Source organism: Netta rufina (assembly GCF_964035555.1).
Source record: "Netta rufina genome assembly, chromosome: 6".
Classification (NCBI taxonomy): Eukaryota; Metazoa; Chordata; class Aves; order Anseriformes; family Anatidae; genus Netta; species Netta rufina.
In genome coordinates, this window is record NC_140129.1 from 23,010,329 (window position 1) to 23,023,953 (window position 13,625).

Here is a 13,625-nt window from a genome sequence, read left to right on the forward strand (position 1 = left end):
TCCACCTAACAATCCCATCTCCAGCCATCTCCGTGTCAAAGCTGCTTCTCAAACCAGGCCACAGGAACACCCACAGCAGTTCTGCAATCCTGCTGCAAAGATCCGGGATATGCAGCTGACCACCCATAGCAAGGACAACAGTGGAACAGTCATTTTTCACTCTTAGCTAATATGGCAAGCATAAACAAAAGACCTTAGTCTAAGTGCACTTAGTGCCAATTCTTTCGTATATCTATGCAGTTTCTGCATATATTTATAGTCCTAAAGTCTAAGCAGGTCTAAGCAGATGAACTGAGAGCATCTGAAATCTGCAAACACATACAGATCAATCTAAATACTTTTCATCTTTGATAGAAACATGAAGTACATGTACCCATTTTGTCAGAGGCAACTGAAGCAATTGCAGAGAGCCAGAGATAACAACAAGGAGTAGGCTGCGTGCAACTCTCTCTTGATGTGCCCATCTGTTAATGAAATCATGCCTACCTGCTTTCAGTACAGGTACTATACTACCTGTCGTTCTACAATTAAATACTTCAGTATCCAGAATCAATGCTGAATTCCCACTTAAGAATTCCACCACTGATAAAAATAGGACCATATTTATTACAGTAGGAACTTTATTCTGTACACACACTGAAAGGTAACATGCAAAATATGCTATTATAACCAAGGGAGATAGGCTTCTTGTTTTGCTTTTAGGAACAATTCCTCTGTCCCTTTATTAATGCGACAATCAGACGAATGACCTGTTCTGTATTAGTGACTGATCTTGAGCTGACAACTCGGTAAAAATGAATTACGTGGAAAAATCATTCGTGCTGAAAATCTGAATGCCAGAGCTCTGCACACAATCTACTTCTGAAGCATTACAAATCTGAAGCAAAAAGATACAATCTGAAGTATATACTGCAAGTCTCATTATTGGCATTAAGATGAACACCATGTCTCTTCTGCTCCCATAGAACAGGAATTACAGTACTTTCATATCTCCCTTTTTTTTTTTAAAAAAAAAAAAAAAAAAAAAAAAAACTGCTGCTCAGGGAAAGAAAACACTGATCTAGAGAGACTGAGGTAAAATTCTGGTCTTGTGGATGTTCTTCCAGGCAGCATTAATCACGATGATATTTTCGTGCTTTCAGCAAGATATGTACTTGCAACATATTTGCACAATGGCTGCCCCAAAATAGGCAAATGCAAGCATCTGCCAGGCCAAGAAATTTAAATTGGAAATTTTAGTACATATTTAAGTCTGTATTATGACATTTGAATGCTGATAGTCTAAAATTAAATATATATATATATATAGCAAAATAGTTTTATGATTTCAAAAAATTAAGCAGAGGAAATTGAATCCTGAATTTCAGATTGAAACAACCCTTAGTTCTTCATACAGGTTGTAGTTTTTGAAATGTTGCTGATACAGTGCTGTTGAAACTTAAATCCTGTCAAAACTAGTCTTTGCTAGAATATTCAGTAACTAGCTATTTACATTTTTAAAACATAAACCCAATTAAATGTCTGCCAAAGAGCTAATTGCATAATACATATTAATTATCTAATTACATGATTTTACCAAGCTTTGCAATTAGCACCTGACTATGTAATTCCATATTTTATAGCTGAAGTCAGTTATGCAATTAGGAAAAAGGTAAATTTTTAGCAAAACACATCACAATGTACATTGGGTAAGAATAAGACAGTGACATTTGTGAGTCACATCCACTGTTTCCAGATGGAAAAGTGCCTAGATGTGCTGTGAAACAAATGGACATGCTATTAACAGCAACTGGATTATTAAAATTTACCATCTCTTCAATCCTTTTTAAGTCACTTGGTATTTCTAGATTCAGTAATTTTATATTTAAAGACACACTGATCTGATCTCGGAGTGGACATGAAATTTATCTGAGAAAGCTAACCACATTAAGAAGGATTTTACATTGAGTAATTGTTCTGTTAGAACACTGTGAAGCAGCATGATTTGTCTTAAAGAAAAACAGACTCATTGGCCAATGAAAGAATTTTTCAATGTTCTAAACAACTTAAATTGATGGAAAGATTGGAAGGGGAGGTTGGAGGTTATTGTGTTCTGATTTTTATTGATAACATCGTAAAGTCAAGTTTTTAAAAGAATATTTTCAGTGATACTTCACAGGAGCAACTCTACACATACAGGATAGTGGTGAAAAACAGTAATTGAACATAGTTTTTAAATGGCATACTTGTTCAAATTTTGAGATGGAGTTTTAGGTTCCGCAAACTATGTGTGGAACCTTAGATACACATCACAGTAATTCTGACTGACATAATGCTAAAGTCTACCAATGTGACTAAGCTAAGTTTTTCTCCAGAAAGCTGTACATTCTTAAAATGACACCTCATCATCATCAGTAAAAGGACATTTTTGTGGGTAGGCTCCACCACAAATATCTGTGTTTCAGGATTACTGAGAAAGGAAGGTAGAAGGTCCTACTTCTTCTACCAAGTGTTTCTCTAATGACACCAGAAACAACAGTATTAAGTTGTCCAAGGATATAATCAAGGGACTGAAGACTACAGAAGATAAAAGAGCAAGATTCTAGAAAGAGACTCATGTACAACAGCAATTCACTGTCACCTAATAATTATGACTTTGGGGTCACATACCTCAAGTGTAAGTGCAGTCATAACCAGAGTAAGTTTAGGATCCAGTAAATAAACTGAAATGAAACTCTTTCAGATACTATCTGAATTATTAGGCCAATATCATAAACCAGTTTTCACAACTTCTCGCTTACTTCATAGAATCATAAAGGTTGCAAAAGACCTCCAAGATCATCTGGTCCAACTGTACCCTTACCATCAATATTACCCACTAAACCATGTACCTAAGTACCACAACCAATTTCCTTCTACTTAGTGATGTTTCTGCAGTGTATATCATTAAGTGTATCTATCAGTCCAATCTGTGACACTCCAGAATGTTTTTGTTCAGCAAGAGATGGGACAAGGCAAGTACATGAGGATTGTAAAGTATAGAAGCCATTATAAATACTAAATCATCAGTCCTACTTGCATTTGCATATTTGAAAAATTAAAGGTAAGAAGACTTATCTAAAGTTTGTCTGGATCATGTTAGTCTGTAGGACTTGATTAAAGAGCACCGTGAAAACTAGCAAATTCCCACTACTGTCTGCTGTGAGAAATGACTACCATTTCTCTTTTTAAAATAACTGATGAGATACTACTCATCAGTTATTCCATTTACTTTTGCATCCCCATCAGGTAGTTTACACATTAGAATTTGGTTTCAGTGTTCTCAGAAGAAAGAGACAATGTAATACTCAGAAAAATAATCTCTCACCTTCTAAATCTTCCTTTTCAAAATGAGTTTTGAGGATGGAGCGAGTTCCACCTCTATCCACAACAGCCTCTTCATCATTTCTCTGCAAAACAGAAAAAAGAACAGGTCAGCCACTTCTTGTTTGGAATCTATTAGAAAGACTTAATAGTACTACGAAACAAGGATGTGTTTACTATTTATTTACTCTTCCCATTTGTAAACCAAACATCTTTAAGAGTTTCATTTTTATTATTAAAACCTATTCCTTATATGTAAGTTTTTACTGAGGTATGACTACAGATAACTGACATGAAGAAGTTCTGTTAAAACATGCAAGATAATGAGTAAACTCCAGTTACTAGGAACTAAGAAAAACGTGAGTCAATAGGACAATGAAAGAAATGAGAAAATAAATGTCTGGCTGAAGCAGCTCTATTCTTGTGCACTTGAAGAAAGAGACAGTACGTCTATTTTTGTTTTTAAGATATATCCTGAACCACAAACAGAATTTCCAGATTATTAGCACTAACACTCCTTACACTTTGGCAAAGCTAGAGAATGATAATCAATGGCAATATGATGAGAAAGAAAACATGAAATACCAATGAAAACCAGTGGCTTCACTTACTGATGAATTGCAAAGCCTTTGCTTTACTTTACAACACCAAGCTGTATTGGCAAGGAAGGCAGATAGCATGCACTATTAGAATAAAATAGAAAAGCTATTCTTCCTTAGGAATTCACATTTTGTGTTGAATTTTATATTGTGGTCATATTGTGCACTTTAACTGTATTCTCTACTGCACTGTAAAAGTACTATGTGATGAATTAGTTTATTGTCTTCAGACTAAAAAACTACTATAGAAAGTAGTCATTTTAGTCACTTCAGGCATGAAAAAAAAAATTACAATTCCCTAAGTATAGATATGTTTTGGGAGCAATCTAGCAACAAGGCACTGGATGAACAAAATATTGGTTTTCCTATGAGTATGACATCACCAATTGTAAAAAACATGCTCAATAAAGCCTGTAATTCACAAAGTGATTTAGAGTGGTTTCCATTTACTCCACAGAGTAAATGATGATGAAGAAAAAATGATGAATTATACAAAAAAATCAGTTAATATACCATTAAAATATATTTTTCATTAGTGGAAGGGTTTTAGTAGGTGATATTAGAACTATAACCACATGATTTCAATATATAAAATTGGTATCTTAATGGAAGTCTGAAGCAAGGGGATTTAAATACCAGGGTTACATGCAAAATATATATCTATATATAGAATGCAATAGAACATAACAAGAAATTAAACCACATGAGCACCTCTCCTTAAAGAGCAGATGCCCCAGGCAAAAAGATTCTCATCTAGAGCTAGATGTCACGAATTCTAGAGCTGTTTTGTTTCAGACTTTTTTTTTTTTTTTTTTTTTTAAGATAGCTGTCATGCTGTAGCTATCTTATATAGAAAAATCCTAGGAATGTGTCAGCAGCAAGCATCTGGGCTGTTAAAGAAAGAGACTGAGAGCATTACAGTGCCTTCACTAGAGCTTTCTAGCAAATAATAGTATTAACTAAAATCTGGCAATGAGAAAAGGCTTTGTATTGAAACTGCTTTGTCTTTCAATAATTTAAAATTAGCTAGTAACCTATTAAGATGCATCAGGGCAGTATAATATCACACACACAATTTGATCATCTTAGGTAAAATTAATTAATTATTTTAAGAATTTAGACATAACTGTGTGTGTGTGCGCGCATGCATGCCATGCTGGCACAATGCCATGTCCTTGGGTGAACGGACAGGCAGGATACCAAAGGCCAGGTATTACAGCCATGTCAGTAGTGCTATTCTAGTGCAAGTCATAGCCACCAGAATTGTACTGATACTGAAGAGGCCTTATGGAAGCAATGTTAGGGGAATTTCTGTAATGGGGAGACTATTACATTTCTGGGTAGTTTAAAGCCTTTACAGATCATATAAGTAAACTAAATACAAACTAATTCATTAATATTTATCAAAATATGCTCATACACTTTGACTTCTCCTTTTCCATGTGTTCAATTTTCAGCTTCTGGCAATCTTTTCCTTCCCTGCCTCCTCTTCCTGTAATGTCACAGCAAGTCTCAGCCTTGCCTCATTCTCAGAAGCGAGTTTATTCCATTAATATTACAGGGAAAAACAGCTTAATTGGGAGTTTTGTGTTGTTGCCAATCCACTTGTCAAACTCTGAGCAAAGTCCAATTAAACAGGCCTTGCACTGTGCACTCTCACTTCCCAGGGAGCGGTATGAAGGCCACCCTGCATTCACCAGTAAAAAAAGTCACACTGAATTTAGTCCAGAAGTAATTTCTGTGATTCCTGTGCTGCCTCCTTGGAAGATAGGATTTGGGAGGGAAGGGCTCAACAGTAGTTTAGCACAACTAGATCTTAATCTCATTTTAAGGTAAGCACCACAGCAATCCAAGTAATAACAGTGGCAGATCCCCTCCACTTTCACATGGTGATTAACGTCAGTTGATAATGCTCTGCTTTCTATTAGCATGTCATGAAAACTATGAAATTATTAAATGTTGCAATAAGAAACTGAAAGTATAGGCAAAAATAACCATAACAGTCATGGAAGATAGAATTCATGCTCTGAGTGATTTTTAATGTACCAAGCAGCCACCAACCTCCACATTAACATCCTCAAAGAGTATATTAAAGCCATGACTCCACTGCAGTTTTGCCCACCAATTTCAGCATGATCAGAGCAGGGCATAAAGACTAAATGTTTTTCACAGTCATGCCATGTTTATACCAAACTCTGCTGCTTCTTCCTTTCACCTCATTTGAAGATGATGAAGGTCAGAAATGCTATATGGTGCATAAATCTACTAGGACTTTGGTGTTTAAACCATATTGACATACTGGAGCAGTCTGCAAACAAATGTATGGACACACTGACCAGGTATGAGTCCTTGGAACTGTCCATATTGCAATGAGTTGCTCGCTGAATCCAGTGAACACTGTGGTCTACTGTAAAAGCATGGGAGAGGGATCCAGGAATTCCCCAAGCGCTAATCCTGGATCTGCCACTGACTTGCTGTGTTGGCAAAGTCACTTAATCTCTGTGCCTCAGCTTCCCCATCTGTAAAATAGGGATAATAATACTTACTTATCTACCTTCCTTACTGGACTGCTTTGTGCCATAATTAATATTCCCATAGCATTTCAAAACTGAAGTGCTAAATCACCCGATTTAGGAAAGTGCACAATTTACACATGTAAAGAGATGATAGGAAAAAACAGATTGATAAAAAAAAAAACATTTAGGCATTTTTTGTTGGTTTTTGTTTGTTTTTTTTTTGAGTAAAACCAATTTATATTAATACTTTGCAATAGTTCTATAGTGCACAGCTATGAGAACTGACTGGACAAAGGTTACAACATAAAACCAATTTATATTAATACTTTGCAATAGTTCTATAGTGCACAGCTATGAGAACTGACTGGACAAAGGTTACAACATAAATAAATATACCACGCTCACTTTCTGTTGGTCTAATTCAAGAGTAATGCTACTGAAGCCTGTGGAAGTACATTTCGCTGAATCTGTAATCAGTGTGTAATATATTTATATAAACGGCCTAACATTTTTCGCTTTTTAATTTTATTATAATCTGTGTTATCACACAATGGTTTACCTAAAACACGGGGACAAAACTATTTCCTTGAAACAGTAAGATATCAGCAAACACACACAGTAGAACAAATAACATATCTGGGATAAAAGAGTAAGAAAATGCTGAGGCTTTCATGTGGAAACCACAAGCTCCTTAGAGACCAAGGCTCAGCAACCTTACTCAGTCCAGGATTTCACCTCGTACATTTTCCAGATGAACGCTGAAAAGACCTTCACCACACAGCATCTTCCACTGCACATATTTCACAGAGAAAAAAAAAAAATCTATTCTAATGAAAAAACCTTATAAATACAGTCAATAGAGAAAAACAGACAACAGTAGTCTTCTGCATCATTACAGTGCAACTGCACATTTTTATATTGTATTTGAACTGTTATATGAATACATATTGTATTCATTGTAATATGAATACATATTGTATTATGTATTTGAACTTACTTATACTTGAATAAAACGAAAAGGAAATAAACTGTCTTAAAAAACAGTTTTTTCTTTTCTATGCAGTCACGAAGACTGATGGTCATCAGGAGTTCTAGAATACAGATTTTCAACCCTTATTTCAACAACTTGTATAATAAAGTATGAAGTGTCAAGTCGTAGCAACAGTTGCAGGATAGGTATATTCATTAGGAGAAATAAAAAGGCTCATGGTTAAGAAACCCAAAACAAATGTCTGAAGGGCCCTTTCCACCTATGTATTGACAGGCTCACTACCAAAGCTGGAAAAATGACTTCCTGGAGAGCCTTCCAAATCGACTCTCTTTAGCTCTGATACAGTCCTAGCTGCTATTTATCATGTGCTGCCATGCAATTGATCCTTAAGCCTGGTGCCTGCCAGAACTGTGGATGGCCCTTCCACACCACAGATCAATATAATTAATGGAGAAACTACTCCTTTAGAAAAGCAGAGAAACATCATTTTATAACAGATGTTCATAGGTGTTTTTTAGTTACAGCACTTACAAATTGTACATGCTTTCAAGACACAATAATATCTCTGTTATAAGGTAGAAGACTGAATGGAAAGAAGAGGGAAGTGACTCCTTCCAAAGGTGTATCCATACTAAGGCACATAACAAACATTTTAAAATACATTATGTGCTAAGGGAGATGCATACACTTGTACGAATCAGGGTATTTTTGGATGATGGAGTTCCATCATCCCAATATGCGTTCCTTATATTCTGGATGACAAGAAAGTAGATAAAAGTCTTGCTGACGATACACAGATTTATTTTATTTACTAAAAAAGGAAAACCAAACTCATGATCTTAAATGACACTGTTGCATAGATTATAAAATCTGAATATTGCACATTTACTGAATATTATCTTGTTTACTGTAGCAATCAGCACAGATGATTGTTTAACAATAAATATACATGACAATTTAAAAAAAAAAAAGTTAAATAGTCTCAATGAATATGTCTTGCTGCCCTTCCCTTAGTACTCTGCTTTAATTGTATACTTGGTGCTAATATTTTAGATGGATGAGTCAAAATGGATAGCACAAAACCCAATCATTTTACATGGAAAACCAGAAATCATTTATTTTCTTTATCCTTCTTTTTCCCTACATTTTCTTCGCATACGGCTATTTTCATTTCCCTTCTCTGATTTTTGGTCACGCTTTTCAATAAGTTGGATTATTACTTTTTTAAACGGTAAACAGAAGTCAGCTATAGAGCATTAATATTGCAGAAAATAGTTTGGGATTTTCAAACCTTCAAGTAAACACCTCTCCCTTTTTAATTACATTCCTAATATACTCTTAGTGCAAATTACAACATAACCAAGAATCCTTTTCAGCATCTTTCCTTCTATAAAAATATATGGCAGAGCAGAAGCCATTTTGATTTTTTCTACACTATAAATTATGCATATAACACACCTGCTGACTCATAAAGAAAATAATCATGATATTAATTACTTCTCCATATAAGCCACTTATTGATTATTAGACATCCTACATAATTCTCAAATGCCATCTGGAACTAAGGAATGCCTGTCAGAATAAAATATTACATGCTGCATTCCTATAAAAAATCGAAAGCTGTAATATAAAATAATTTTAGTGATTTTGTGTATTTATATGCTTTGGAGAAGAAACTTTAGTATACTAATTTTAGTTTATATATTTTATCAAGAAGCTAGTGACAGAAACCGTGTTCACCTTTTGAATAGTCTGTAATGAGATTCTAAGCAATTACCCAGACATCACATACACGCAGCGATTGCCCTCCCAGTGTGAAGATTCCAGTTTTATATTATTTACATATATATATATATCTGTGTGTTGTAATTATTTCACTCCCTAACATTTGCATTGTTAAGATCATTTTGGTTAAGTTAAGCTTGTCATTTCATAAAGATGGCATCATTGCAGATAAAGAAAAGTGAGTTATTTGAACTCAACAGCTGCCAACAGCATATAGGGAATATCTTGTAAAGACAATTAACCTAAATGGCAAAAAAGCTGTTGGATGTAGATGGATGCCTCACTGTTGAAGAAGGCAAATCACTGGTGACTGCCATGTTCAGCCGTGTCCTTTAAACCGTCCTTGAAAACACACAGTCACACAAAATTGATTTAATGCACAACGTGTATGCCCACAGTTTAGATGCTATAATTCTTTTCTCCCTTCAATATTACTGTTTAATTGCTTATATTATGTATAATCACATTTAACAATCTGTTGAAGTGGAAAGGACAGTGAATCTAATCTTTCTGATGAAATATAATTGCTTTTTCCATTCTACTTTCACCCCTATTCACCTATCAAGAATGACCCATCAAAGCATATTTATAATTTAATAAGGTCTACAGAATTATTTTTGAAGTCTCTCTTTAATTGTACTGTTATTTTGTAGGATTTTTGTGGTGCTTTTTTTTTTTTTTTTTTTTTTTGTGGCAGCTTTCTGCAGCAATTTACTGGTTAACATAAAGCACATCTTCAGTCAGCTTACTCCACATAGTTTAACCTATGCAACACAGTAGAAAGCAATTTTAGTTTTCATTCCAGATTTGCATCTTCCCCAGGGCTACATGTCATATGCATAAGGGCATTTTTCTCTTTTTCCCTCTTTTCTCTCTTTTTATAGCAAAAGCCACGAATGGTTTAGTATGACTCAATAAAGAAATACCATCTTCTGCAACACTGCTAAAAATTGCGCTGATAAGCACTGGCTCCAAAGAACTGGTTTGCTCTTTACCTGAGACTGAGCACACTTCTAATATAATAAATGCTATTCCTGAAACATATAAGCATGGATAATCACTTCAGACATTAAATCCAAGTACATACTATTGTTACAAAGTAAACTAGACTAAACACAAGCAGAAAGCACACATACGATTCAAACAAAGCAGTCTTAGAGACAACTAAAAGCTCACATTGCTCACATGTAATTCCTGTGTCTATATACCTTGAAGCACCCTGTGCTGGTTAAGTACCATTATGCACAAGCCAACTATGTGCTGATGCATAAATGAATGCATAATCACTGAAGTATTTCCTTATTATTTAATAAGTAATGTTCTTCCTTAGAATAAACATTTTAGGGAGAAGTACTGCATTTCTTGCATTTGCAAGGCAAATATGTTACTTTGCTACATCTATTCTTCATATGCCTGTGCAACTGAAGACAAGATTTCTATTTAAAGAGAAAAATCGGGAAAACAATCATCAAGGTAAAATAGTGACCTGCTTTGTTGCAGTGGGACCTAGATGCACCACTTTCTCTGCACTCTCCATCAGAAAAGGATTCTGTTGTTCTAGTGGCTGCAGCAACAAAACAGGAAAGAAAAGAGAAAAGAGAGAGGAGAGGAGAGGAGAGGAGAGGAGAGGAGAGGAGAGGAGAGGAGAGGAGAGGAGAGGAGAGGAGAGGAGAGGAGAGGAGAGGAGAGGAGAGGAGAGGAGAGGAGAGGAGAGGAGAGGAGAGGAGAGGAGAGGAGAGGAGAGGAGAGGAGAGGAGAGGAGAGGAGAGGAGAGGAGAGGAGAGGAGAGGAGAGGAGAGGAGAGGAGAGGAGAGGAGAGGAGAGGAGAGGAGAGGAGAGGAGAGGAGAGGAGAGGAGAGGAGAGGAGAGGAGAGGAGAGGAGAGGAGAGGAGAGGAGTTCCCACTTAACCTGTTAGAGCACTGGTTATACTAATGAAGCAAGGAACTGTTGAATTCTTTCTGGATTCTGGTACCTGCTTTGAGCACCTGCATTTAATTGCAATTGTATTTGCCATATTTTGTGTGCCTTGGAGTAAAGTTATCAGTTATGTTTTAAATTATGCTGAGAGCCTTACAAAACCTGAACAAGGCACTTACAGTACCATATTCCTTTGAACATTTTCAGTCTTGTTAAGATTCCTATAACTTTTCCCATTCTTTCCTTCCTATCATATCATATCTGCTGGGTTTGTAAGCTAATCTTTATTCAAACGTTAGTCTCGGTCAAGACCTCTGAATAAATGAAAGATAGCGTTCCTTGCTGCTAGTGAAGGGATATAGAAGTTGGGTCACATTTGTATGACTGAGATTTTATTCCCTTTGCTTTGTATTTTTCTTTACTACACTGTCAAAATACTTAAAAGTTATCAAGGTAAGGAACAGAACAGATTTCAAGCTCAGGCATAGTTATTTTCTCCTCCGTAGTTATTATTTGAATGTCTTATGTCATCTAATGCAGTCCCATTAGCAGAAATCCTCTTTTCTCACTTCATAGCAATGGCTATGTCAACTACGACAAAGAAGTCCAACAGCATGAAGATGGATGTGAAGACTTATCCAAGGCCTAAATGAGATTTACTTTTAGCTTGTCTGGGCTCCCTCTTGGCTTGAAGCCAGGTGAGGATACATCCAGGATAACAGTATTATTTAGATGTAGTTAGAAGTTAAATGTGCTAAGTTTAGCCCACTATGCAATAAGGTATTAGCTCCTGGACAGCAAATGGAAAAAAAAAGTAAATTATGTTTACTGCTGGATTCTTAATCAGCAGTAAGATATATTGGGTTTTAAGTTGGATCCACATCCCATCTCAAGGGACCTGCTTTCAGCCTCAGAAAACAGATGTGTCTCCAGATTTTTTTCCAAAGAAACAGGGTCAGACAGAAGAATCATAGAAGTCAGTCTTCTTGCAGCAGCTACTCATGTGGAAGTAGCAAGTACAAAGAAGAAAGGAGGTCATGACCAACTTACCAAGATTGTTTCAACAGCAACTACAACACTGAGGAGAGAAAGGACTTTTTTCACTTCTTTTACAACCACAAAAGTGTTCTAGTCTGGAATCTGTATCTTCTATATACAAATGTATGCCAACCATAATTCAAAATAACCCCCCCCTTTTTTTTTTTTTTTTTTTTTTATAAGCCAGCCTTATCAATAATAAATTGCCTACCTTTCTCAAACACATTGGTATAATGCTTAGAGGTTCTTCCTTTCTCGGTCCTTCCCAAATTATTTTGATTGTATGCAGTAAACAAATATTCTCTACAACCACAATACAATCCTTATTAATCAAGGCAGCAGGGAGGATATTCCAGGACAGAGATATTCTAAACTCAGATTAACTCCGTAAAACGTTTGGCACCTAACTGAAATCGCCTGGAGCAGAGATGGTATCACCCTCAGCTCTTCTAATAGTCAATGCAAAACAACCACCACTCCGCAAGGAAAAGCAACATCTTAGGTTGCTCGAACATCACTGAAGATAGGCTGAAAATCATCAAGACTGAGGACAGTTTAATTGGGAATATCTGGAGACAGTAAACCAGATGGACTGTTAGATTGACTGTTATCATTCCCACACAGCCAAACTCATTTCTAACTTTCCTAATAAGTTAGCCAACACTGGTATCGTTGTTACTTTACAAATACTATGTCCCTTCTCTCATCCATTATCAGGAAAAAAAAAAAAAAAAAAAAAAAAAAAACCACGAAAACAATGTAGAAGCAATGAAAAAGAAAAAAAAAAAAAAAGGAAAGCCAGAAAAGAAATGTGGGATAATGAAATTGATAATGTGCTCTGAGAAGTAATGCAGCAAATAAATAGATTTCAGATACCAACTTTGAAGTTAATTTGAAGTTACTTGCACATTGCTTTTTAATACATGGGCTGTGCCTGGAAAACCAAGGGAATGAAATACATCACTGGAAAGAGAACATTCCTATCAAAGACTCAAAATACACTGTAACAGTGGACTAAAAATGAGGGATTTGTACATTTTAAAAGTCTAGACAGCAAAACTGCTGTCTAGATATAAAAGATATACTTTCAGGAATTTGAAATGTGCTGCCAAAGATAAGTATGAATTTTAAACAGTAGTTCAACTGGTCTTCCTACTTCTCAGAGATCTAAGAATTTGACTCATACAAATTGCTTGTCTGCTGTAATGCGGAAGTTTTAAACATCATCACTTCCATGACCTTGCTATTCTGGATTAGTCAAGATATTCGACAATAAACAAGCTAAAAGTTAGAAACAACTGATATGACCTTAATAGTGAGCTTTACATCAAAATTACAGAACATAACTTGTTCCATAAATGGGCCAAGAAATACTCTAAGGTATACAGTAGGCTCTGAGGTGACGATTAATACTCAGATTTGAGATCTATATGAAA

General features: G+C 35.6%; 1 protein-coding gene across 3 annotated transcripts in view; it reads right to left on the reverse strand.

Annotated features, from left to right (window-relative positions):
* SLC4A10 (solute carrier family 4 member 10) overlaps positions 1 to 13,625 on the reverse strand; it is a gene marked incomplete at both ends in the record, with an annotated part of 152,998 nt that overhangs the window by 89,701 nt on the left and 49,672 nt on the right. For all 3 annotated transcript variants that reach the window (XM_084289662.1, XM_084289661.1, XM_084289660.1), the window contains one exon: positions 3,347 to 3,428. In XM_084289662.1, coding sequence (XP_084145788.1) covers positions 3,347 to 3,428 — 82 coding nt within the window. The remainder of the gene's footprint in view (positions 1 to 3,346; positions 3,429 to 13,625) is intronic.